General features: G+C 37.1%; 1 protein-coding gene across 2 annotated transcripts in view; it reads left to right on the top strand.

Annotated features, from left to right (window-relative positions):
* HOMER1 (homer scaffold protein 1) overlaps window positions 1-27,806 on the top strand; it is a 112,819-nt gene that overhangs the window by 31,603 nt on the left and 53,410 nt on the right. For both annotated transcript variants that reach the window (XM_053664479.1, XM_037130784.2), the window contains exons 2-4: window positions 11,170-11,326; window positions 14,794-14,925; window positions 18,201-18,293. In XM_053664479.1, coding sequence (XP_053520454.1) covers window positions 11,170-11,326; window positions 14,794-14,925; window positions 18,201-18,293 — 382 coding nt within the window. The remainder of the gene's footprint in view (window positions 1-11,169; window positions 11,327-14,793; window positions 14,926-18,200; window positions 18,294-27,806) is intronic.

Raw genomic sequence — 27,806 nt, 5'->3', positions numbered from 1 at the left:
GTCCGATCCTGAAACCCTATTAAACACTAAGGAGTGGTTGCCACATTTCAGCTGACTATCCGTCTGAGTTATGTTTCTCTTCCTCCGTTCCCATTGTGCACGCTCTTGCCCTAGCACTTTCTTTTCCTTGGAAACAGTAATCACAGTTTGCAATGATCTCTTTAAGTCTCTGAAGGCTAGGGCCTGTATATTCCTAGTACTTTGCATAGACCCTGTTGAAATGTTAAAATGTATTATTTGTAACTTTCAAATATAAACTATATATATATATATATATATATATATATATATATCACATTTTTACTAGGGAAAGCATATTCTAAACTTTGTGGGAGGAAAGGAACAGAGATAGAGAAACACCAGGAGTCAGTCCTCATATTTCATGTCCTACTGATTAGCTCAGGGTGAGGGTGGATGGAGAGGAGTAACATGTATGTATAAATTTTATGGATGAGAGGAGGTGGGAAGAATAAGCAGTTCAAATAGCTGAATTCTTACCCATTTTTCTACACTTTTGATACCCAAAACCACAGATTTACTTTCTGTTTCTCTATTTTTCTAGTATTCAGCTCATGGTAAGAGGCCTTTCTAGCTGGTCTGACAAAGAAGCATGATGATCTAAGAAAACATTCAGTACTCTGAGCGAGCAGCCAAATCCATGTACTTTACTCAAGGATGCTACCAGGCCCTCATTAGAACCAGGGTTCTTTTCCTTTCAGCACAGATCTAACAAGATTGGTCACCAGGCTTCAGCACCTGGAAACTGGAAGGAAAAAAGACTAGGCTTTGGAAGTTGGGTACAGAAAACAGCAAGAAGAGCAGCTGTTGATATGTCACATATTGTAGCCTGGGAATATTAATGTGGGGTAGAAGTTTCCACAAATTATAAAGGCGGGAATTACTTTATAAATACTGCCTGCCACCTTGCTGGGTGTTGGAGACACAAGGGTGAACACAGTGCACGCAGCTCCTGACCTCACAGAGCTTGCAGTCTGGGCTTGGGAGTAGACCTTATGCTTAGTGTTTGCAAGGTGTATCTTTTCCATCTTCTCACTTTTAGCTCATATGTGCCTTTATATTTCAATGATGTTTACAATGACTTTCTTGCAAGCATCATATAGTTGGGTGTTGCTGTATACCCATTCTGATCATCTCTGCCTTTTGATTGGGGTGTTTGGACCATGTACACTTAATATGACGTTAATATGATTATATTTAAGTCTACTTGAAACTCTTAAGATTTTCTCTTTTATTGTTGGCTTAAAGCAATTTAATTATGATGTTCATTGGCATAGCTTTGGATCTGTTGAGCTTCTTGGGAATTATTTCAACTGTGATTTCTTCAAATATTTTTTCCCTTCTTCCTGCTTTTGAGGACCTCAGGTGCATGTATATTAGGCTATTTAAAGTTGTTCCATAATAAGCACATTGGTACTCTTTATCTTTTCAGTTTTTTTCTCTGTGCTTTATTTTGAGTGGTTTCTACTTATATATCTTCAAGTTAATTAGTTTCCTTCTGCATTGTCTAATTAGCTGTTTATTTCACCAGTTTATTTTTCATCTCTAGGAAATTGATTTGGGGCTTCTATATATGTTAAAGGGTCCCCTAAATCTGCTTATGCTTCCTCTGCCTTCTTGAACATTATGGACTTTCATTATATTGACTATCTTAATGTCCTTGTTTACTATTCCTATCTGTGTCACTTTTGGGTCTGTTTCTGTTGGTTGATTTTTCTGCTCATTATGGGTTGCATTTTATGTCTCTGAATGTTTACTATTTAGAATTGCAGTTTATAGAGTGCTGAATATTTTTATATTCTTTAAAATATTCTTGTAGAAGTACCTAATGGAAGAAGTAGGATATTTTCTAATATTCACAGGGAGGTAATAAGTTGAATAGTTATAATACTCATCTAGGAGTGAGGAAATAGGATGTATTTTGTTAGCATGACAGTAAAAATGATTTATAACTTAACAAGATTTTAAATTGGTCCCTGAGTTATTCAGAAATAAAGAAAAATGTCTAGTTTTTATTCCAGACACCATTCTCTTCTTTGAGAATAGTGAAAAGTCCTAAGCTTTGGAGTTAGTCTTGAAATCAAATCCCAGAAATACCAGTAGTAGCTGTGACCTTCAGCCACTTATTTAAACTTTAACCCTCCTCTAACAAGTTTTTTTTTTTAAATCTAACTTCTTTTATCTGAGGGTTGTTTTGAGGTGGAAATGAAAATATATATATAAGTTATTTACATGCATTAGGAATTCAGCAAAATGTTAGTTTTTTCCTCCACCTTTTCCTTTACCCTTCAGGCCTGTCATTTCCCAGCTCTGCTATTTCAGGATCACATGTTGGTGTGATCTTGAGTGAAATGGGGAGAAAAATAAGCCACTATTCAACTACTCATGTTATTCTTGAACAATCACTGTAACATTTAATTTATTTAAAAAGTTTTGAGGAATTAAATGTCTACTAGAAAATTACTTATTTTAGATTTTTAGGTATGTGCTACCTATATTAATAAAAAATAAATTCTCATGAACAAGAGGCTGTTTTTCTTAGATTTCCCTAGTGTATAGTGTCAGTTCTCGGAAGTTATTGAGTGGAAATCATCTGGGAAGAGAAAAATATTTAAAGGCTAATATAACTGAAAATACAGTACTAATTTTAAATGTAATTGAGTTACCAGGCACATAGGTTGGTATATTTTTAAACACTTAGTATTTTATCTGAAATGGATAAGGTTTTAGATGGAGAGGAGGGACAGAGATAATGTCACTCGGCAGGTGTTTAATAAATAGCCAGCCAGGTCTTTTGAGCATTAGAGATGTCACATAGATACTCATATATATATTGAGTGGGTGTGTGTGCCCTTTACAGTAAATTCTGTATATGCCTGATCTTCTCAATGTAGATACCAACTGAAGTACCCAAGGTAAATGAGTACCATAATTTATTTTAATAACTAGTGCTGTGACCTAATGAAAGGACTGAGATGGATAAAAATTACTCTTAAAGTAAGGGTTAGCTCATAAGGAATATAAATGGTATGTCACTGTTTAAGTATAGTTTTATAACTTAATAATCTTAAATTCCAAATGGAAAATATTTAACTTGTTTGATGATATTTTCTCTAGATATGCCAATTAAATACGTGATGTCATGAAAGTATTTCTTTATTTAAAAGTTTAAATTACACTTGACATTCAATATTGTATTAGTTTCGGGTGTGTAGCATAGTGGTTAGACATTTGTATAGTTAGTAACTGCTCCCCTCTGAAAGGCCTGTACCCAGCAACCCACGTGGGTATTGTAACATTATTGACTGTGTTCCCTGTGTTGCACTTTACAGCCCTGTGACTGTTTTGTAACTACCAATTTGTAATTCTGAATCCCTTTACCCTTTTCACTGAAAGTATTTTTTATGTTCAGTTGTTGTGATGCTAACAATGATTTTTCTAAATTAATATTTCATTTGAATGTGCATTGAGCCAATTAAAAGACCAAGGAATTTGGATCATACAACTTTTTTATTGTTGTTCAAGTACAGTTTTCTGCCTTCCCCCCACCCCTCCTCACTCCCCCAGGCCTCCCTCCCCACCTCCCTCCCCTGTCTCCACCCCCCATTGTTAGTCCATGTGTCCTTTATAATTGTTCCTGTAAACCCTTCACCTTTCCCCCCCATTATCCCTTCCCCTCTCCCCTCTGGTGGATCATAAAATTTTTGAAAATCCTTCTAGAAAAGTCATTTTGTAGTTGGTGGTGTGACATCTTATGTGTGTATACCTCTGTTACAGCAGCGTCACTTGCAATTTTGTATTTTCTATATAGTAACTTGGAAGTTTTAAAAAACATATACCTGTTATGTTTTTGGTGCATCACTAGATGGAGTTCTTGCAGCACAGCTATGTGTTGGGTAGCCATTAGTAGAATAATCTTTGCTTTCCTCGAGGTAAGCATGTGTTTAAAAAAGAAAAAGGAAAAAGAACATCCTAAATGTATGAGCAGTCAGCTGTTAAACACATAACATGGTACTAGGAATACATAGTTGGTAACATGCAGTCACAGTCCTTATCTTTGCACTGGAGGGCTGGGGGGTGGTGGCAGGAGTGGTTAAACTGGTTCCCTGATAATCCAGTGGGATTGCAGCCTACATTATTAATTCGTACAGCACACGTCTTCTGAAGGAAGTCTAGTGCCTGAGCTCCAGCTCAACTGATGGCTGGAGCTCAGGCACTAGACTGAGCACCAACATCCCACAGTGCACCGACGTCCACCTCTTCAGGCTTCACGTCTGAAGCTGCATGGCTACCAGTGTCTGTCTGCCCCTTGTCTTACCCTTGTTCCTGTCCTTTTGGCCTTAGCAAGGCTGTCCGTCTTCTCTTGCCACTTCAAACTCCAAACCTAGCTGAAGATACTGTGTTTGTTGTTGGACTTCTGTGTGTTTATGTCTGGTGAAGGAGGGTGTTTTCACCAGAAGTGAACACATCTTCGGCACTTTCGGTCCTGCAGTTAGGCAAGTTTAGATTTGTGCTTCTGTCTTACTTTCCCTTTATTCCTTTGTTTGAATAACGAGTACTTTTCATACCACATGCTCTTAAGTGGTTGAGTTCCAAAGCTATTAAAAATCGCCTCCTGTTTGTGGTTCTTTGGCAGTTTCAAAAGTGGTCCCTAAACCATTCTTTTCTCGGTGTTAATTGTGATGGAAGTGTAGTTTCCTCCACAATGCCATGTAAGAAAACCTTTTATTACCTGCACAAGGCTACAGACAAGTACCAGTCCCTATTTTATCCCTTCACCTAGCCTTTTCCCCAGTCAACTGCTTTTAAAAACTCCAGTTTTTATTTCTCTTGGTGGTTGCCTCTGTACTTCTAATATGCTCTTGTACTGCAATTTCTTGATGGAAAGTTTTGGATGTTATAACCCTATAGCAGAAAGTTAATTGAGAGTAAACTTTGACTATTTCCACATTTCTTCCTTTAACTCATCTCAGTGCAGTTAGTCTTAGAAATTTTTCATTGATTACAGTTTTAAATGGGTCTCCAAAAATCTAACTGTGTAGACTCTGAGGTTGTGTTATGATGTTAACGGATGCCCAGTGTGCAGCTGGCCTGCTAGGGGTTCTGGAAGAGTACCAGTCACACAGAGGGCCACATTACTTCAGAATTTATTATATATATAAAGCTCTTCAATGATTATTTGTATAATTTTAAAATGACAACTGCCTAGAGCAATTAGAAAACTTGTTTTACCACATAAGAAGCCTGGAGGTTGATTTATTGATTCAGTGACATAGTCAAGGAACCAGATTCTTAGCTTTTCCATCTGCTAATCTTAGCAAACAGGGCCGGCTTTGTTCTCACAGTTAGCTGCCCGCACAATACTAAGACGACTTCTTCAGGTCCGGTGTCACTCCAGACATGACATTATTTAAGAAAACATCCCTTCTGATGGGTGTATCTCTTTGAGAGTGTACTCAGAAGCTTTGAGCAGACTTTCCCTGGTTACCTCACTGATGAGAATTGTTTCAGAGAACCGTTCCTAAACGGAATCTCTGGCAAGGTAAAGGGACTGTTGTGATCAGTTGTTGTGGGTTAGTGAGGTGCACAGCCACGTGAAGAGGACGAAGCACCAGAACAGTGTGTTGGGGGAGCACGCTGAGGTGTTGGGGGAGCAAGGAGGCAACAGTGTCTGTGCCAGTGTCGGGTGCCGCCTGGTAAATATTTTCCACCTTGTTTCTTACACTTCTGCCAGGCCACGTTTTTTAATTAAGCGGAAAGCCAGGGAATTATTTGAAACTATAACCCTTATGGCCCTTTTACTACAATATGTGATTGTTCTTACATATCTGAAAAGGATATTTGTAAGCTAGGTGTTGAAAGATGACTAGGAAATGTATAATTTCTCTTTCTTCCCCCGAGCTTGGTTGTATTTATTGGCCCCACACCTTTGTACTTCCTTGGAACAGAATTTATTGAATGATCACATAATGTTTACAAAAACATAGATGTCAGTAGTAATTTTTAAAAGCATTAATATTGTTTTTATTTTAAATCAAAGCTATCCAAATGACAAATGTTAATACTTATCTCTTGGCAAAGTAGCTCTTTGTTTTGCTTCAGTTTTTTTATCATCCTCATTTCTTCCTTATTACACAGTTGCCAGAGAGTTACATCTATTTTAATTTTTTATGTCAACTCTAATGAGTTTGAGTAAAACAAAATTCTGATTTTACTACATTTTTTTCAGGTCATCTTATACTTAACATTCTTCCAGTTTTCCATGTTTATATTAAAGTTTTAGATTCCATCACTATATGTAGTACTTTTACAGAGTATTAGCCCAAGAGGAGGAACTTTTAAATTAATCCTATATCAGCTTTCTGGAATTATTTTATGAAACAACTGGACAGTATTCCAGCAAGCTTTCCTTATAACAGTAAGGTTGTTTGAACTACTCATTGTCCTGATGATTGGTATAAGAAATGACAAAGTAGATGATTCTTTAGCATTAGTGTGTTTGTGTGTGTGTGCGGTATATTTAGTTTTGTTTTTTTCTAAGCTAGTTTAAAAGCATTTTATGCCCAAATCTGTTTGCTTTTAAAATTGATTTTTGGAATAATGTTTAATTCATTAGAAGAGTTACTCTGTTGTTTTGTATTATCCATTTAAGAAATTGCACTGTAGTCATTGCTTAGGTCTTAGTTTTGTATTGTGTCTTTTCTTTTCTAGTGACATTAGTGGTGTCAGCAAGGGTGATCGAATACCCAGACAAGCTTTCTGTGGAACATATCCACCTCAAAATTTATCTTTTGACTCTTATTCTGTGGTTATAAGTCCTTTGGGATGTCAATGTGTTACATGAAAAAGAATTCCAGGGTCAAATAATTTTGCCATATGTTGGGTTATTCAAGGTTTTAATGGGTTTCTTTACTGGGGGGCTTCTCAGCACTCTTAATATACTAATGTCAGTTATTAGTATTTTGGATGGACCATGGCACAATGTCTGCAGAACTTATTTAAACACAGGACACTCATTTCTATGACTGCTAGTCCCCAGAATATACTTGGAAAATGCTGGTAATTTGATGCAGTTGGTATTTGTATGATCTGTTGTGAAGGAAGTAGTATGTATAACCTTTATTTATGAATGGCATTCAGGGTTTTTTTTTAAAGTATTATTAACTATAGCACTTGGGACAAATGTTTCACAGATCCTTTAAGAGATGAGAGCTTTAAGATTTCAGGTATAGTTTCTCTACTGCTTCTTCAGCTTTTCTCTAAAATAAAATCCACCCATGTGCTTAGTGTTAAAATGTATCTTAGACTAGTGATAAGATCTCTTGGTGATTCCCCAAAATCTTCATTCCAAGCTGGCTTCTACTGAGCTCCCAACGAATATTTTTAAGTTCCTGTGCTGACAGTATCACTTGCACGGGAACTGAACTTAGTTAAAACTGAGCCTGGTGTCTCCCCCTCTAACCTCCGGTCCCTAACTTTACTTTCTGTCTCCCATCCTGGCTAGTGGCGCTGTCTTCTTTTCAGTCCCCCAAAGCAGAAACCCAGGAGACTCAGATTTCTCCTTCATCTCCTGCACTAGGATTTCTTAACCTTGGCACTATTGATATTTTGACCGGATAATTCTTTATTGAGCAGGGCTGTCCTGTGCATTGTAGATGCTTAGCAACATCCCTGGCTTCTATTTGTTAGGTGCTAATAGCAGTTTCCCTCAGTTCTGACAGCCAAAAAATGTCTCCAGATGTTTTGAAACATCCTCTGGGGGATGAAATCACCCCTATTTGACAGCCATTGTTCCGTATCCAATCTGTTATTTGTATTGACTCTACTTTCTAAATTTACCTCGAATCCTCCACACATCTTTATCCCACTCCTACCTCCTATCCTCTATTTTTTTAATGGTTGGGATTCTCTTGTAAGGTTCTAACCGGCCTGCCTTTGTACAATTACTTCTCTCCAATCCACCCTCTTCAGTGATGCCAAATTAATCTTTCTAAAATGCAAAGCTGTTCCGTATCTACATCTTTCAGCGGCTTCCAGCCAGGACCCTCCTGAGCTGGCTTCTCTCTTTGTATTTAGCCTCGTTCTTCAAAGACACTCATACCCACTACAGTTCTTGCTACACACACCAGTGTACTGATCCTTCTTACCGCTGTGCTATGCTTTGTTTCAGACTCTTAGCCATCATTTCTCCATGGTAGCCCTCAGTCACTTTAAGATATTATCATGGTGAAGAGCATTTTATTTTTAAAAATATCTGTCTTCCCTTACCAAATTGAATTTTTCAAGGATGGGGGACCATCTTTCAGTCTTTGGCATGTAGTAGATACTCAACAAAAGTTTGGGTTATTTATTAGTGTGCCCTGAGAAATGTAATAACATCCTCATTCCCCTTATCACTAGTGAAATTATATATTTTTTGTCATTATTATCCAGACTTTGATGGGTAAGTTTTTGACCACAGATAACTCGAACTATAAATTTCTCTAAGAAATCAGCTGTTTAGAAGAGAATTGAAGAAAGCGGTGTATTTAGTTGATATCAAATATCATTTCCTTGTAAAATAGCTAGTTTACTCTAAAGATTTTTATTCAGAATGGAATTACATTGTGTGGATTAATTGTGTAGATTAATTAAATAGAGTGAATTAATGTGATGTGGGAATTAGTTGCTAAACTCAAAACACTCACTGCATTTCCATTAAATAAGGATTTGATGATTGCAAAAGCAATATTATTGTGTTAACAGCTATTTTAGTTTTTTAGAAAATATATCTTTTAGAACACATTTCTACAATTACCAGACTGCACCATTTAGAAATTCACACCTGTCAAATGAAAAAAAAATTTTTATCAAGTCATTAAAGACTAGAGTGTCCCATTTCTCCTTCCTTACATGCCTTAATACATACAGTTTTGTGTGAATAGATTTCCCATTGAATTGAAATTAATCAGACTCAGTTGACCAACTACACTTATACCTAGAACTTTATTTTTTTAAGACTTTATTTATTTTTAGAGAGAAGGGAAGGGGGGGGGAGAGAGAGAGAGAAACATCAGTGTGTGTTTGCTTCTTATGTACCCACCACAGGGAACCTGGCCTGCAACCCAGGCATGTGCCCTAACTGGGACTCGAACTGGTGACCCTTTGGTTCATAGGCCTACACTCAGTCCACTGAGCCACACCAGCCAGGGCCTTAGGACTATAATTAAAAGACGAAAAAAGATAACTAGAGGTTTCATCACTTTTGGAAGGTAACTCAAGTGTAGCACAACATAACTGAAAGTCAAGGATTGAGGATGGGGAAAGAAGGAATGAATACAACCTATTCCCAGTTCAGAAGAATTTTTTATTCTTTCACAGTGCCTTGCTGGATTGTTAATATTTGTTATAGAGAATCCGTATAAGATGGCATTTAAGCCAAAAATTATGACTTTCCGTCACTTTCCAGGGAGTGGCATTAAAATATATCACTTTCTTTCTAAAGAGATTTTTTAAATGAGAAAAGTTGTTATGGAGGCTTCCAGAAATAGAACTGGGAAGAGCCAGGCTACCTGCAGAGAAGGCATCCTGTCCCCCCACCTCCCCCACACCGCCCCTCATAGCAGCTCTCCAAGGACTGGTGTGGACCACGGGAGGCATGCTGACCAGGGAAACCAGCTTGTCAAAGACCCAGACTAGCCTTGCCTGTTTTCTAAGTTCTCTTTTTTTTCATACTTTCCGTTAAAATAAAATTTTTTTAAATTAAATTTTAAATATGAAATAATACCAAGGTTTTCTTGACCTTAAGCTGCTTTAGGAAAGAAAGGTGTTGTGTTACTTGGGCTTTTTTTAAAAGCCTGGAACTGCTGTTTTTGAAAGAAATTTTATTCAGAACTTGGAGAATTTTGCATTATAATGCTTCTATTATGTACAGATAATCTCATACTTGTTTTTGAGACTGTAAAATATAATCTCTTATGATCCTATTTTAAGTATATGTATTTTAATGGTTTGGGTTCTTGAAATTGTAATTTTTAAAATTTCTATGGTGTATCTTGAAGACCCTACTTCCTTTTAGTGAAAGATACTGTTGTAGTGAGCTATTTTGTTTTCCATACGCTTTTCAATATAATAGACACCGTATTGTTGTAACTTTCTCAGTAATGTAAGTTATTTACCTATTACCAGAATAATGTGGTTTTAAATGAGTAAAACTTTAAAGTTTTAAATGAGTGAAAATGAGTGAGAGTCAAATAGAAGATTTCTATTTTAACAGGGTCAATTATCATTATTCACAATAATTATTTTCTTATTTATTTATTTATTGTTATCCTGTTACACTTGTCTCAGTTTCCCCCATTCCCCTTGCCTTCTCAGCCCATTTACTTTCTTACAAAGGCACCACAAACACTGAATTAGCGAATTTTGAGCCATCGCTCCCAGGGGAATACAGAGTTACTGTCCTGCAAACCTCTGGTCGTAGCATTTTCATCGACCAATCAATACATAAGCTTATTTTATGTGTGTTTCTGTTTAAAGGCATTTTATTTAATATATATTACTGATTCATTACCATTGAACTCCAACAGAACTGTGACTCCTGCTTGAGCAAAGCTTATGTAACACAGATTTACTCCATAAGGCACAGCGCATCCTTCTCGCCCCAGAAATGGACAGCACTTCCGCACTGTGCTTGGGGGTCATTGGAAACAGTGAAAGCACCAGCCAAACGTGCAGAAATGCAAAACCTGTGACACCAACTAGATTGCGTTAAAAGGGCTCTGCGTTAGGATATGAGAGCTGAAAGAGAAAGGCTGAGTGTTGCCTTCATCCACCACAGATGGAAACATGCGCTTCATACGACACGCATTTCTCCATTACAAAAGACTAAGAAAGTACCTCATGTATTGCTTTTAGAGTTACAAATACATTTTATTTGGCAGGCACATTCACAAATACAGAATGTTCAAATCATGAGGACTGACTGTAATTGTTTTAAAGAAGCTTATGATTAAATACTTAGAATATTCAAATTTTAAGGACTGTTTATCTTGCCTTCAGAATGAGGGGTATTTTTGGTTAAGGGGAGACATCCTACAGTTTTCATGTTCTGTTGTCCCATGGAATAAAATTGGCTGCCTTTAGTCTGTAATTCTCTTTTCACCCCCACAGGGAACAACCCATCTTCAGCACTCGTGCTCACGTCTTCCAGATTGACCCAAACACGAAGAAGAACTGGGTACCCACCAGCAAGCATGCAGTGACTGTGTCTTACTTTTATGACAGCACAAGAAATGTGTATAGGATAATCAGTTTAGATGGCTCAAAGGTAAGTTACATTTACTTTAATGTTGCTGTTTTGCTTTATAAAGTATAGCATTTCAGTTTTAGAGGTACTTGATCTTCATTAAAATATTCCTTTTGAGTTTTTAAAACTTAATTTTAAAAAGAAATAAAATTGATCATTTTTGAGCAATCTTTTTTGTTTACTAAATTACTTAGACTAAGCTACCTATTTATATTGTTACATGTCAGAACATCCTACAAATTTGAGGTCAGTTTATTTGATAAATATTCATTGCTTATCTGTTATACATCAAGCAGTATGCTAGGTGCTAGGAATATAGTGTAAGCACAGTGGACAGTTTCTACTCTTGGAGCATGCAGTCAAGTGAGCACTAGAATTCTCTACATAGAAACTTAGGTAGACTAGTGTGCAGTTTGAGATCCTAAATCATATGAAGTCCATCAACGTCCATACTGAAGCTTACCCTGAGCATCCCTTATTCTGAAGAGAAGTGTATGAACAGGACCTACATTTTTATTTTTAGGAGAGGCAGGTAGTCTAATGTTTAAGAGCATGAGCCACCTGGATTCACATCTCAGCTCTGCCATCTACTAAGTTTTTGACTTTGGGCAAGTTACTGTACTTCTCTGAGCATCACCGGTCTCATCTCAGTCCTGTAGTTGTAAGGAATAAATTAGTGTATCTGTAAAAACACTTAGATTGGTGCCTGATAAATAGTATACCTTTCAAAAGGGGGGAAATTCTACTTTTTCATCAGTGAATTTCGAACAGCACAGGCAGATAAAGGAATACCAAACATCAGATTCTGGATGTAAAATGTGTAGAAAAATGAAGGCTCTGTTCTTTTTCCTTAAGCTTTTATGAAGCCATAAGGCCTTTCTAGCCCCAGAAATTTTAGCAGTTCAGTGAAGGCACTGAGAGCACAGACTGTATGGTCAGCCTGTCTGGTTTGAATTTTTGCTTTACTACTTAGTAGACATGAGACCTAGAGCAAGATATTTAATGTCTTGGTTTTCTTGTCTGTGAAAAGGAACTAATACACTACTTCCATCATTATATCATGGGATTGTTGTGAAGATTAAATAAATTAACTTAGGCAAAACACTTCAAGGGTCTATAATAATCACTATACAAATACCTAACTATTGTTGTTATCATTATTAATATTAGCCTATTAATTATGTATGATAGCAGTTTGGCAGAATAAAAAAGAATTTAATTTAGTGCTTAACTTTCATTTTTTTCCATGTGCTCATTTCTTATCTCCTTAACTAGATTATAGGACCCAAGAGCCTATTTGTACTTGGTCTGGTACATTAGTGACTAATATGTATTTATTTGGATAATTAATCCTATTTTAATTTTTATTTGTAGGATTTAAAAGACTTGGGAAATGGTAATAGTTAATTTCTGAGAAGGTGTTTAATGAGGAATGTTTTTTTGTACTTTGTAACTATTTAGTGAAATTAAAAGATATTAATTATTATTAATTCAGATGCCAGAGTGGTTTATTTCTTTTCTCTGATTCAAGCCTTCATTTCTCTATAACATGTGTTTCTCTTTTGGCCCAAACCACAATGTCATTTTATTAGACAGGCGAGTTAAATGGTATACAGAGTAAAGTTCAACTGCAGTAGCCACATGTGATTAGATAATCCTCTGTTCTTCCTTCTGAAGCAGTGTGAACTATTGCTTCTGGCATTTCCCGTTTTTGAATATACTATGCAACTTGTAATTATTAGGCCCTTAAGTAACTCTTGTGAAAAAAATTTTGTTTCTTTTAATAAATCTGCTCTCTATAGCAGTTATAATTTTCTATCACATTTTCCATTTTCTAGTTACTTTTCTAAGCTGATGCTGTTAACTACTGCAGTTTCCTGCAGGAGATGTTTTCTTAATAAGCAATAGTGGTTTATTTGATGAGGCTAAACAAGTGTTTTTCTTCTTAATCACACTGTCTTCTACTTCTGCACTACATGGAAAGGCCTTAGGTGCTCCTGACTAGAAAATGTCCATTGTTCTCACTCAGTACCTTTAGGGTGCATATAAAGTTTACCTGAAGTTTTTCTCATCATTCCTGCAGGACATCACCTTGGCCACGGGCCAGGATTAGGGCACTACAAGATCTGTAATGACACAGCATTTATGCCTCTTTTTCCTGGAAAGGACAAGAACTTTGGGATAGAGAGACATGTTTATTTTATAGAACTAAAATTTTTCTTTTAAGTGGATTCATTGTAGCATTCCATTCAAAGAAGTCTAATAAATAATTTTCTAAGGAAAGGTTCAGAGTGGGAATTAAAATGAAACTCTTAAACTTGAAAGCAGAAAGAAGTTCATTTGACATAGTTAAAACTGAAGATCAGTGACCTACAGCACATAGTTCTGTTTTCTTAGATGTCTGTAAAACCTACTGCTATCTCACTTTTTGAGTTACTAGGATCCCATGTTAAATGCCCCTCTCTTCTTGAAAACACTTAGATCCCAGCTCAAATGTGCCTTCCTCAGGGAATACTCAAGGACCATCTAATCTAAAATAGTGCCCAGTAGTCCTTATCTTCTAGTCCTTCAGTCTCGATCACATCTTGATGTTATGGTCTTTATAAGCAGTTACCATTCTTTGAAATTACTTGTTCATGAACTGACTCTTCTTGTTCTAGAATGTGATGCACAATTAATTGCCTCATTATCTCAAGTTTGCAGAATTGTGCTTGACGTTAAATAGGCACTCAGTAAAGTAGTCGAATAACCAAATGATTCCTTACCATCTGTTAATACAGCAGTCCCCCTGTACCCACAGGGGGTACTTCCAAGACCATGAGTGGTTGCCTGCAACCCCAGATAGTACTGACTTTTTTCTATGCAAATATAGGAAAAAAGATAGTGACTCTCAATATCATGAATTCATACCACTTTATGAGAAAGAAAGACAGTATGTACGTAGGGTTTTGTTTTTCCTTGAGTAAAGGAAAAAGTACTGAATGATTGAAAGTCTTTTCCGTATAATGTATTTCAGGTAAGTCAGCTTTTGGAAACTAGTACAAATAGAAAATTTTTTCTATTGATGTATTCATTATTGAAAGATTTTATGGAGGGTGGCTTACTTTTCAAGAAACAACTATTAAAACTCCTTTGCTTTTAGTGACTACTATTCAAAATTAATAGATATTAAAAAAACAAAAACAATTAAGGTATTCTAAATATTCAAAGGGAAGAAACTGATTACAAGCTCTTTAAATTTCTTACATCATAAGGAAACTTATTTTGACTGTTAAGTATTGAAATTTTTGATAAAATGCCATTATATTTATATTTCTAGTAGTTACTTTATTCCACACTGTGACTTGCAATAATATAAACAATTTTTATAACTATATATTAACATTGTAGCTCATTAAGAATCCTAAGTTTTTATGTAACTAAATAGTCCTGTGTTTAAATATGTTTACTAATTTGGGGAAGGTTACTCAACTTGTTTTATTTTTCAGGCAATAATCAATAGCACTATCACCCCAAATATGACATTTACTAAAACATCTCAGAAGTTTGGCCAGTGGGCCGATAGCCGGGCAAACACTGTTTATGGACTGGGCTTCTCCTCTGAGCACCATCTTTCAAAAGTAAGTTAACTCATAAGTTCTAAGTGGAAATCTTTATCTTCTGGTCAGATGTCTTAAATATGTAGTAGCAAAGGGAGAGTATAAAATACAGGAGAAATTTGCTTAATATTCTCAGAACTGCAGTGACTTGAGAGCAAGAAGGGATCATTGGATTCTACTGTCAATTGGGAAACTCACTGCACACATTAAAAATAGTCACCATCTATTGAGAAGGATTTGCACAGTTAGCTGTGTATATGATACAAAATAAAAGGTAGGAATTATCACTTCAGAATGGACTTTGCTCAGGACTTTATACCCTTAGTTGGAGATGGTCTGCAAGATGGGTAGACACCAAGCTCTTCTAATTGTGAAAACTCCAGCTGATAGTGATACAGGTTTCAGCTTTATGACATGACAGTAGACTCATATAAATTACTATATTTAGGGAAAATTGTGCATTGTCTGGGTGAGAATTACTCTGAGCTCTCTGATGCAATACAGAGACTCAGTAGAGATTATGAGGAGTTCTTGGAACATACTGACCAAGTGAAATTAATATGGTCAGAAAAACCAATAAAATACGGAGCATCACCAGATTAAATATTAGAAGCAAAATAGTTGTCATGCCTGTAAACCAAAGCCACGCAGTGTTCGTGCCAGGAGCACCCTGAGTTCTGTGAACGTCATGTGGAAAGCGTATGTAAGGAAAAAAGGAAACAGTCCCGGGATATTCAGATGATGAGGGAGATGTGTATCACTCATTTTTCCTCTTTAAATTTTGTGCTCACTAGACCCAAAGATTTATATTGAAAACCTCTCAGAAGCGTTCAGTTAAAAGGATGATCCTACATTTGAAACACGTTATCTGTGTTTTGGTATACTGAGACTTTAAATTGTTCGAGTCATTCAGGTTCTTATAAATGAGTTCTTCTTAAAAGTATTAACACTTCTGTGAATATAATTAACTGAGGTTATTATTAGATCATTCAGTGGATGTCACATGGAAAGAATTTATAAAGTAAATATGAAATAATCTACTTTGTTTCCCTTTGTTTTAGCTGTAAACATTCCTTAACACTTGTTTTCAAATGTTTTTGAGTTTTTCATATAAATTGTAGTTTAAAGCTCAGTTTAGCAACTTTTAACTTTTGCCTTGGAAATTTTAAGTCATTCTGTGTAGGATAATTAAAACAAAGAAGTGTTACTTGCTTTGGTTTCTCTTACATCATCTAGTTCTCTAAATACATTTCTTGAACTGTGGTGAAGGTGTGAGTTTTACCTTCCGAGTGTTTCAGCGTGACAGGGGTCCACCTCTGGTCCGGCATTGTCCCTGCAGGAACCATTCCCTTAGGAGATGACACGTTTATTCTGATATTTTCACCATCACTCAGAACCCTTTTAGAACTTTTCTTTTGTAATCATCTATTCAAGACTGAAGTAAAAAAATTAAAACTATATTCCATTTTCTGAATTTATTGACAACCGGGTAGCTAAATTATGAATTAATATCTTAATTAAACTTACATTAAATGATTTTTCAGTCTAAGTAATTTTGACCGTAAATTACATTTTTTATTGTGTCTCCCGGGTTTCTGGGAAAGTAGCTAATATAATAAAGGAATAGTTTATTAAATTGTGTCAGTTATACTGTCTCTTCTCACTTGATCTTTTTTTCTCAAAATGGCTTTTATATTTCAAAATTTTTATTTTTCTTTCTTAAATTAGCATATGCTTTTGACCAGCCTCTTGGCAGTGAATCCTAGTATTTTACATGTGAACTGACCCTCAGGAAACAGCCCGTGGGGCCTCGGAGCGGCTGCTGGCTAGCTCACCTGTTCACTGGGTTCAGCTCCAAGAGCTGACCGTCTCTTCAGGATGTTTTGGTCCAAAGATGACAAAATCATGATTTATTTTCCAAGCTCTTTTGAAGACTAATGTTGATGCTTTAGAGACTGTAGAAGACCCAAAGGAGTTTATAATATTTTACATAAATGATGCAAACATGTAAATTTTCTGGCTTGTTTTTTCATCAAAATGCATAAATGAATGCAAAGCATTGGAAGGGGCGGAGAGGCTCTGAAGGCAATTTTAGACAAAGGCAACTTGAAAGTAAGGGAGAGTAGCAGTATTAGAAGAAATGTGTGGGGAAAACTACATCTGTGCTTATAGTGCTTGCTGAGTTGTATTTTGTTACCATGGAAACCTAAGCCTTTTAAAATTAGCAATAGCATAAGTGTTTATGAAGTTGAGAAGGGGTTTATACATTAACTACTTTGGAATGCTAAATTAGTTTAAGAAAAACTTTCTGTAATACAGATTATATGAAGAGAAGTTAATTATGGTTTTGTTTTTATTTTGTTTCCACTAATGTGGATAAGACCTTTTAAGACTTGTATTCAGATGTATTTCTGTAAGGAGATATTCTGTCTAATTAGAGAAGTATAGTGATACAGATTCAGTTCCCAGATCTACAAGTTGTAGGCGGGGGTGACAAGGTTTGAGGCAAGAAGGAAAGGCTGCAGTGACATTAGTTTTGACCCTTTTCCATCTCCCAAAGGCAGGTCAGAGTGCCAGCAGCCTTTCCTACCGAAGCCTTCCTTCCCAAGATGGAGTTTGAGGAGGGAACTATAATTTCATGTTTATTGCCAACTCTAATAGGTGTTTTATTTTTTTAATTGTTAATCTCAAAGAGCTTGTGGAGACACAATATTCCTTTCTGCTGCTGTGTATTAGCTGTTAGGGATCTTCAGAAATGAAGCTTTATTCATGCCAGTTAGTGATAACAGTAAATGTTGCTGCTGGTATTATTGAAAATAAAGTATCTTACATAATACAAGAGTTTGTATTATAGTAAAAGTTAAAAACATGCTCCAAATGAGCTCCAAATGAGATGCCTAGGAGTGGATTCTTAAGAGGCTAAATTTTCTTTGTGATAAACACACTCTGCCCATCTTTACTTAGCCCACTTCTAACCTGGACTCCCTCTACCTTGGTCTTAGCAAAGTGCACCTGAACAACCAAGGAGGAGCAGAGTGGGCTAGCTGACACCAGACTCTAACTCGGTTGTATTGGGGTGTTTTTGAATGAGATTTGTCACAGTACTTTACAGTGTACAAATGTTTTGGTGTTTGGTTCCTTTTTTGCCACTTTCATATTTCACTTGTAATTGATCTAAGGGGGTAGATTGCTTTGTACAGGAGTCAGTTATTGAGAAAATAAAAGGAAACTAAGGTAAAAGCAAGTATTGCGACTTATTTTTGTTTGGTTAATGTATATAGTTTTTATACATTCAGTTTGCAGAAAAGTTTCAGGAATTTAAAGAAGCTGCTCGACTCGCAAAGGAGAAATCACAAGAAAAGATGGAACTTACCAGTACACCGTCACAGGTGGGTGTTAATTTCTGTTCTTATTTATGAGCCTTGTTTATTTTGGATGATGTTCTTTATGCCAGAGTTAAGCAAATTGTGGCAAAATTAAGGTAATTGTCAAAGTGGACATAGAAAATATACTGTCGAGTTCATCTGTACCAGTGGAGAAAAAGTTTTTTGTCCTATATGCCAGTGTCTACTAGAATCTGGGTTGGGGGGAGGGGTTACCTTAGCAATTAGAACTCAGATTTTTTAAAATGTGCATACAACTTAAAAGCAATTGTACGGTATAGAGCATAGGTTGGCCTGTTGTGTTATGTTCGGTGTTCTGTGATGGTCACTGAGGTACAGCTACTAGAGGAGAGGCTCAGGGAAACAGGAGCTTACGATACTCGCAGGTTCTAGATACAGGAGGCCCACAGGGAAGGCTCAGCATGGTCAGGAGGCAGAAAGCAGGGACCCAGGAAAGCCGAGGATGGAGCCTATACCGGGGTTTCCATGGGAATGGCAGGGCAGGGTGCCAGTGTAGGACTTGCTAGTTCAAATAAGTTCTGTGGGCTGTAAATTCTCGGGTAGTGCCTAGTGCTTGGTACCAAGCTCTGGGATGATTGAGGCAGGGGAGTGTTGCCTCCTGGGGTGCATGGGATGTGTAGCTCTGGATTCATCAGTTTTACACCAAAGGCAAGTTCCTACTTTAGCCCCTTGCCATCTCTAAAAATTCGCTAGGCAAAAAAGTTTTTTAAGATGTCAAAGCACCATTATAAAGAGTATATAAAAATTTAACAGTACAGTTTGTTCTACTTGATTTTAAAGTGTATTTAAATATGGTAGTTGGGACATCTTAATGCTCAGCATTAAGACCAAAAGTTATAGGTTTTATGCAAGTATCACTTTTTTTCTTGATAAATGAGTTAATAATACCTATTAGTTGTTCATCATAATCTTTTTCCAGTTGGAAATTAATTACATCTCTAACTAAAGTTCATTAAATAGTTATATTTCAGTACTTTTACAAAGGTGTTATTGTACAAAGTGTGATTCATAAAGAGTGCCAATTATTTCTTCTTTTTAGTATCTGGCTTTTCTAAAGTTAACTTTTAATTGTCTTCTTAAGAGTAGAGTTCAGGTTTGTTCTGAGTTTTTCTCTATAGTAGTTGTTTTCAAAGTTTACTCAGGTTAGAAGATCAGATGTAACAAGTGTTTTTCTGGACTGTCAGAAGTAGCAGATTTGCATAAAACTTTCTTCAGGAACTAAATAGGAATTGCCTTGGAACTTAGTGACTAGCCAAGTGATTGCAACATTTTAGAAAACTTCTCTCTTCACTTTGCTCCCCACCCTGGCACAAAATTTTATTTGGCAAACTCTAGAGTTATAAAGAGTTTTGGGGTTTCGTATTATTTTTTAAGGGAAAGGAGAGCTTTGTTAACTATGCTTGAAGTACATATTTCCTCACAGGCTAAGGATGTACTCTGGGTCGAAGCTTCATTATACCTCCTCTGTACTAACAGTGACCTGGACTAACATGAATGATCATTCTGAAATTTTGCTTGACTCTGTATTCCCCAAGTGCTGTAATGGTACGGAGACATTTTAACCATGGAATCCTGTTTAAAATTTCGTGCCAGTACACGGTGGAAACTTCACTCGCAGTTCTGCAGGTGAATGGTTGGCTGTAGTGATAGGAGGGTGCCGCAGCACACTCAGCAAGAGAATACTCACAGGACTCCAGCAACAGTGTAATGGGTTACACATGGCCCTTGTACTTCGCTTCCGTTTCTCTAACCATAACTTGTTTTTGTTTAATTGGTCATGAGATATTACAGGTTGCTAAGATACCTGCTCCACTTTGGTGGAAGGAATGTCTTTCTACCTTTATTTCCTTCACAGGGATGTATCAAAGATGTTTTTATTTGGATAATGCTATGAAATGTAAGGAATAAAGACATATTATAAGTTCATCAGTTTTTGAAAGCCAAAATATGCTTACTTTAATTTATCTTTTCCAAACATTTGAGCTCTGTTAATTTAGTGCACAGAAGCCAGAGAAATAGTTGGGGGAGCCTTTTTTTTCATTTCTTTTCTCCCCTCTTTGTGCAAGTCCATTGTGGATGTCGTCAGTATTTGTTTTAGTTTGAAATGTTTGAGCACTGGCCACTCCTATTCAGCTAGACAACAGAACTTGGTTCTCACGGGTTTAACCCAGTCACTAAATTGGTGGTCTGCCTGGAGAATAGAATATTACTTAGGAATTCAGCAACAGGATCAGGAGGTTAAATGGGACCATCGGTAACAGTACACACTTGGCTGGACATAGCTTTTGTTTTTATTTGAGGAGGGACAGCAAACTGGGTGAGAGTACAGGTTTTCAAGTCTGACAGGCTTAGACATACATTCTTCTTCTGTCACTGTGATCTGGTGAAAATGGCTTATACACCTGTAATAGGAGTATTACATTGCTTGCCTTATAGGATGGTTGGGAGGAATAAGTATGATAGTGACAATGTCATTATGACAAATGACATTATGACGGTGTCATATGATAATGGCAGTAGAGTCTGGCTTTCACTCTGAGATCTGCCCATACTACTTTCCTGACTTAAGCAAGTTACTATTTTTTTTAAATCTATAAAATGGGTTATTGTGAGAATTAAATGAGGATTACAAAGTGCTTAGCAGATAGTAAATGTTTGATAAATGTTAGCAGCTGCCGTAGGGAAGAAGCAGTCAGTCAGGCCCCCTCGCCCGGATGTCTGGGCAGCTGTGGCTTGGCAGAGTGCACATGGCCTTGAGTAGGGCCCACATGCGTAAAATGAAGCTGTTATATAACCTGAAGGTCAGTATTGGCATCTGCTGGCTTTGTGTGCACTTAGTATATAAGGGAGTCGGGACTTCTCCTCAGGGGACGCCAGTGCAACGTGTGGCTTGTGGCGTGTGTGGATTGCCCCACCCCAGAATAAAGGCAGGTCAGACATCCTGGCGGCTCTGCGCGTTTTCTTCTGTCTGCCCGAATCCCGTGCAAACCTGCCTGGCCTTGGATGGTCATTTAGAAAAACACAGATTCTTTAATTGAATAAAGCCTCAGGATCCCCTAGAAGACTTGTCAAAACAAAAATTGCTGATTCCCACCCCCGAATTTCTTTTTTTTTTTTAAAGATTTTATTTATTTATCTTTAGAGGGGAAGGAGAGAGGGAGAGAAGCATCAATGTATGGTTGCCTCTAGTGCATCCCCTGCTGGGAACTGGCCTGTAGGGAACTGGCCTGCAACCCAGGCATGTGCCCTGACTGGGAATTGAACTGCGATCCTCTGGTTTGCAGTCCTCTGCTCAATCCACTGAGCTACACCAGCCAGGGCCCACCCCCAAATTTCTGATTCTGTAAGGCTGAGATGGGGCCCAAGAATTTGCATTTCTGACAAGTTTCCTGGAGATGCTGATGCTCTTGATCTGAGAAGCAGTGCTAAAGACAGACCATTCCACTGCTCTGAAGGTCTGTGACGAAAGGAGTCTGGTGTTGAGAGCAAAGGTATCTAGTTCCCCACTCTTAGACTCCTGAGCTAAGGTTGTACACTTGACATAAATGCGCGATTGTGTCAGATAATCTCAACATTGCGTCTTTAGGAATAAGTTGAATCACATATTAATTGTTAGTTTCTTTCATGTCCCTCTTTAAATCATAAACATGAATTTAGAACATTTTCTCTGTCGAAGATCTTGTATCCATGAAAACCTTTTAAACAATTTTATATAAAATCAAGACTTTGATTGGCTTTACTCCTGAAATTTTGTATATAGTTCACAGTAAAAGTACTGCATTTTAGTTTATTTGTTAGGCAGTTCTTTCAGAATATGCACTGAAGATGAAAGGGCTGTATCCACATTTTTCTTCATTGGAGTTTAGGGGAAAAAATGTAGCTGTCAGTTGTCTAAGACTTTTAAATAGAGTCAAGGGTTTACTCAATAGGTTGTCTACAGCCAAACAGAAGCTATGGGGTTTTTCCCATTAAAATTGTCATGTTGGATAGCATTAAATATATTGCAGTTGCTCTTCTGATTTATATTTTAATAACCTAATATTTTCCTCAAGCTTTTTAAGACTTTATAGAGAAAGTGAAATGTGTGTGTGTGTGTGTAAAGAAGGAACAAAGTTTCTTTAGATTTATTATAAATACCAGATTTTTAAATGTTTATTTTAATGATAAATTGTTTTTATCCAAATGAGGCACTAGTGTATTTTTACTGACTGTTAGGATCCCTGTGACCACCTGTTCGATCTTGGGGAAGCCAGTCAGCCTGTCTGGGTTGCAGGTCTCAAACCCACAGTTACGGTCAGAGGTTTGAACTGTGTGACCTCTTAGGACACTGCGAGTTCCATAACTCTCAAGTGTGGCTGATTTTCTTCAACAAGGGCACCACTTGATGTAAATGAATTTTTTGAAAGGTGGTCTAGAGTAGCCAAGTAGTACTGCTTTGAGCTGAATTATTTATGTATCTATCCTACAAATGTGCCATTAGAATTGGGGAATGTCTATAAGTTAATAGACTTTCTCAGTATCATATAACAGATGTGGTTTTACTGAATCAGATACCTCAATAACAACCTTTACACCCTCAGGAAAGCTTCACTAGAATTCACTGGATGTTGTTGCTTGCCGTCCAAAGTGAGGACAGTAGTCTTAAGTGTCTCTCATCCTGTTACTTACCTAAGAGTACTGTTTATTCATTTCTCTACTGAGTTTACCTGCTAGGCATTGGCAGTGAGCCTAGAGAGGAGGGACTAGACATAGCAGTGGGGAAGTTAACTGAATTTGGAGAAAATGTGGGAATTGAGGGAGCAGTGAGGGTGAGGGAGGGTGTGTTAAAGTAGGAGTTAGATGTTTTTACACTTCTATTCTTAGTTTGTAGCATGGACTTCCAAAGAGGATTCCTACTTCAGACATTAAATTTGTGTGCTAATGGGCATCCAGGTAGAGATGTCCTGTGGGTAGTTATAAAGTTGGAATTGGAACTAAGTCTCAAGAGTCATCAATAAGAGAAGGGGAGGAGCTAGAAGAAGGTATAGGGGGTATAAATGGTGATGGAAGGAGACCTGACTTGGAATAGTGAACACACAATACTATATACAGATGATGTATTATGAAATTGTATGCCCGAATCCCATATAATTTTAGTAGCCAATGTCACCCCAATGCATTCAGTTTAAAAAAAGAGTCATCAATAGATACATAGGAGTTCAATCTGTAGGTGAGAATGGTATCATCCAGAAAGAAAAGAGAATAGAAAGAGAAGAGAGACAAGGGTCAAAATAGTCACTTAAAGATTGTCACTTAAGAAATTTGAGGGAGTTACAGGAAAAGATACTGAGTAGAAGGAAATGAACCAGCAGAGAATGTTAGCACAGATGTCAAGAAAAGAGCATTTTAAGTTGGAGGCAAAGATTTGGCAGTGTCAGAGGCAGACTTCCAACAGGATGGGACTTTAGAGGACTTTCAAACCAGAGCTCACTGTAATTATAGGTGGACTTGGTGAAGGAAGGGCATTGTGAAGTAGTTTCTAGAATGAAAGGAAGTGACCTCAGGCTATTACTGATACCACAATGTTTGGTAGTAAGACTATAAGTTAATAATTTTTTTTTCTGCATGGGGAGAAAAAGTGTTAGCTAGCATGGTGATCAGGAGGATGTGAACCTAAGAATGTTTTTCTAGACTGTACATGTGAGAGTGACTTGAAATATTTTTAAATGTAAGGAAGGATCAGGAAGGAGAAAGAATAGAAGGAAGGATCGCTGATGGAGCATTGTGCAGAAGGTGCTGTTGTTGGGGGTGGGGAGAGGGTGGGAATGATTAGCCTGGGTGTGTGAAACAGGAGGGGAAGGTACAGACGGGAGGGAGATTGGGGAAGTCAATGCCAGCTTATTAGTGTTTTCTCTGTGAAAGAAGAGCTAGACAATTCACTGAGAAGAAGAATGGCTGCAAAGAGGAAAGGCTTGAACAGAGGTTTGGAACGTCTATTAGGGAAAAAAAGAAGAGTCCACAATGGGAATAGGTAAATCAAAAATTACTCAGCACTTCAGGAGCATAATTAAACTCAGAGCTCAAAATTATCTTCATGGCACTAATCAGCATGTTTAACAGTATTTTTTCTCTCATAGCTTCTGGTAGCTTGGGCACATAAGACTAGGGAATGATGGTTCTTTCTGTATGAAATTGGAAATTGGCAGGATAGGTGTTGTAGAAGGTAAAGGAAGCTTGGAAAGTGATGATGCTAGTGAGAGTGTAATTAAGGTGATTGGCTTTCTGGTGTGTGGAGAGAATTAAAGCCAGGTTGAGCCCGACAAAGCATAATATTTGCAGTGGACCAGGGAAGGTAAGTCTTGATGAGGCTGAAGAGCAGGTGGAAGGGGAGAGGGTTGGGTTGGGAGGATGCACATCACAAGCCCTGTTTTCTCTTGGAATCAGAACCGGTAGTTGATGAGTTAATCCAAAGAGTCCGTTAATGTGAAGAATTATTTTTAAAAGATTCGTTTACATTTATAAATTAAAATTCAATATTATGTTTATATATTCATCCATATTTTGATTTATAGTTGAAGCCTTTTCTTTGAATATGAATCTGTTGAATGAAATTTCACATTGCTTTTCTTACATAAATTATACTGATAATGTCTGCAATTCACTATATTTTTTCCTCATAGTAGAGCTAACCCTTGGTACTTGCAAAGAATTCTGAATATGATGTTAATAGATTTTTCTGGCATGTTTATGATATTATATGGTAGTATATTTTACATGGTGTGTAATATTAAATATACCTAATTTGGTTGTCTTTTTATTTTATTTTATTTTTGGTTTTAATTAATATGACCATTCTAATTTTGTAGTCAAATTTCATTAGTTTACATAGTATTTAATTCAGCTATATAATTCTATAAATACAAATGACTTGGTAAGAATTTAACTCCCTGATGGTTACAGAAACTGTAGAGTCCTAATGGGTGTGGACAACAGTTTGGTGATTGCTCAGGGGAGAGAGGTATAAGGGGACTAAGTGGTAATGGAAAAAAATACAATAAAGATTAAATAAAAAATAGAAATATAAGCTGAATTACTAAAAAAAAGTAGAGTGCCTAGCATCAGTCACTTTTACATAAGGAACAAAGAGCATGAGTTAATCCAGAGTCAGATTATGCGGATGCGTGGTTGTCAGAAATGGGATTTCAGAGATGGCGGCTCTAGACAGTGACTGGTGTAGGGAGTGACTTATGTCAGTAGACCTTTGATCTTGGCCTCATCTTCCTTTATGTATCCTTTTGCTCTTCTGTGTCTTTTTCCTAGCATTTCTTTCCATTTCCGTAGCCACAAGAACACAAAACCATTAGGTTCTCTACCAGTTTTTCCTATCAGAGCCTCTATGTCCAGAAAACAGTGGTGTTCTCATCTTCACTTAAATATAAAAGATTATAAAATAGAGTGAATCTTGCAAGAATGTTTTACGTAAGTCCAAAAGGATGAAGCTAGCAGGAATTTGAATTTCAGGCTTCACTGCAATTAAATGGAAGGTGTTGGTGGTGTTTGGCCCACTGGAGGTGGTCAGCGCTGCCACATCCCTCCTTCGTCACCCCATTGTCCTGCTGTAGCACATATGAGGGGGGTCCCTGGTAGGACAGGCTTCCCTGCTAGGTGAGAGTTCTAGGAATCCATCTGTATCAGTGTACCAGCTTGCGTTGTAAGAGGCTGCATTTGGTTTCCATGAATTATTTTGAAGACTTTTTCAGTGCTTTTGCCCATTTCACGATGGGTGATTTACGCGAGTGCACCTGCCCACACTGTGCTGAGTGTTTAGCAGTTTTTGACCAAAAAAAGGCATGACCTCCAATGCCCCACCCTCCCTATTCACCCTGTGTTATTCCAAGTGACTTTTTTTTGTTGTTGCCCTGGATGAAAAAAGTCCTCAAAGGGAAATGTTGTGCTCATGTGGAAGAGGTGAAACAAAAAAACAGCAAAAACACTAAAAGGCCTCAAAATGGACAAGTTCGAAAACTGTTTTGAGCTTGGAAAAATGTCTCAATAGATGTATTGCATCAAATGGAGAGTACTTTGAAGGTGACTGAAGTTTGAACATGTAAGAATAAGTACACAGTTTTTAATAAAAAAAATTCTGGGTTTTGGGGGGCTACCCCATCATTTACCCTAGAACAGGTTGATGATACCACCCTGAAGGCCTGGCCTGGCATGAAGGCCAAGGTCATTTCTTTTCATTGTAATTCAGGATATTTCTAAGGGTTTTTTTGTTTGTTTGTTTGATGGGTGGGAGGCTTTCTTGCTATTTCACGAATGGAAAGGAAGAGATAATTCTTAAGGTGTGGCACTTCCCACATCTCGCCTCTGTGCTCGGGCTCCTTTTTAATGACATGGTCACGTCTCTAAGTCTTGGCTTCCCTCATGCTCTCTCTCTTAAATATTAATACAGAAATTCACTTGACTGTAATTTTTCTTTCTCAAATTATTTATTTTGGTATGGGATGTAGGGGAAGTTTTCCCAAAACAAAGTGAGATGTGAGTGTTTTTATTTCCGAAAATAAGATTGTAAAGATGATAGAAGGTCATTAAATTTCAATTTGTAGTTATGTTTTATATTTTAGTTTTTTCATATCAATTTTAGTGTATATTTGCATAGGTATATATACATGTCAAAGGAGATATTATTTCATAATGTTTTTCCTTAAAAATTTACTATAAAAATGGCTAACTGTATTAACTTAGAAATCTCTTTTTTAAAAATGTATTTTATTGCCCTGGCTGGCATAGCTCAGTGGATTGAGCCGCAGGCCTGCAAATCAAAGGATCGAAGTTCGATTCCCAGTCAGGGCACATGCCTGGGTTGCAGGCCAGCTCCCAGCAGGGGATGCATGAGAGGCAACCACACATTGATATTTCTCTTCCCGTCTCCCTCCCTTCCTCTCTAAAGATAAATAAATAAAATCTTTTTTAAAATGTATTTTATTGATTATGCTATTACAGTTGTTCCAGTTTTTCCCCTTTGCCCCCTCCACCCAGTACCCCCATTTCCTTTAGCAGTACCCTCCTTAGTTCATGTCCATCGGTCATGCATGTGGGTTCTTTGGCTTTTCCATTTCCTATACTATTCTTAACACCCCCCGCCCCAGTGTATTTTGTACCTACCACTTATGCTTTTTAATTCCTGCACCCTTTCCTCCATTCTTCACCCACTTCCAGCTGATAACCTTCCAAATGATCTCCATATCTATGATTCTGTTTCTATTCTGGTTGTTTGCTTAGTTTACTTTTTTTAGATTCAGTTGTTGATAGTTATGAATTTGTTGCCATTTTAATGTCCATAATTTTGATCTTCTTTTTCTTAAATAAGTCTCTTTAACATTTCATGTAACAATGGCTTGGTGATGATGAATTCTTTTAGCTTTACCTTGTCTGGGAAGCACTTTATCTGCCTTTCCATTCTAAATAATAGCCTTGCTGGACAGAGTAATTTGTGTTGTAGGTCCTTGTTTTTCA

This window comes from Artibeus jamaicensis, unplaced genomic scaffold, assembly GCF_021234435.1.
Source record: "Artibeus jamaicensis isolate MK-2021 breed Jamaican fruit bat unplaced genomic scaffold, CSHL_Jam_final contig_373, whole genome shotgun sequence".
NCBI lineage: Eukaryota > Metazoa > Chordata > Mammalia > Chiroptera > Phyllostomidae > Artibeus > Artibeus jamaicensis.
The sequence above is the reverse complement of the archived record's forward strand: the minus strand, read 5'-3'. Positions and strand labels throughout refer to the sequence as shown.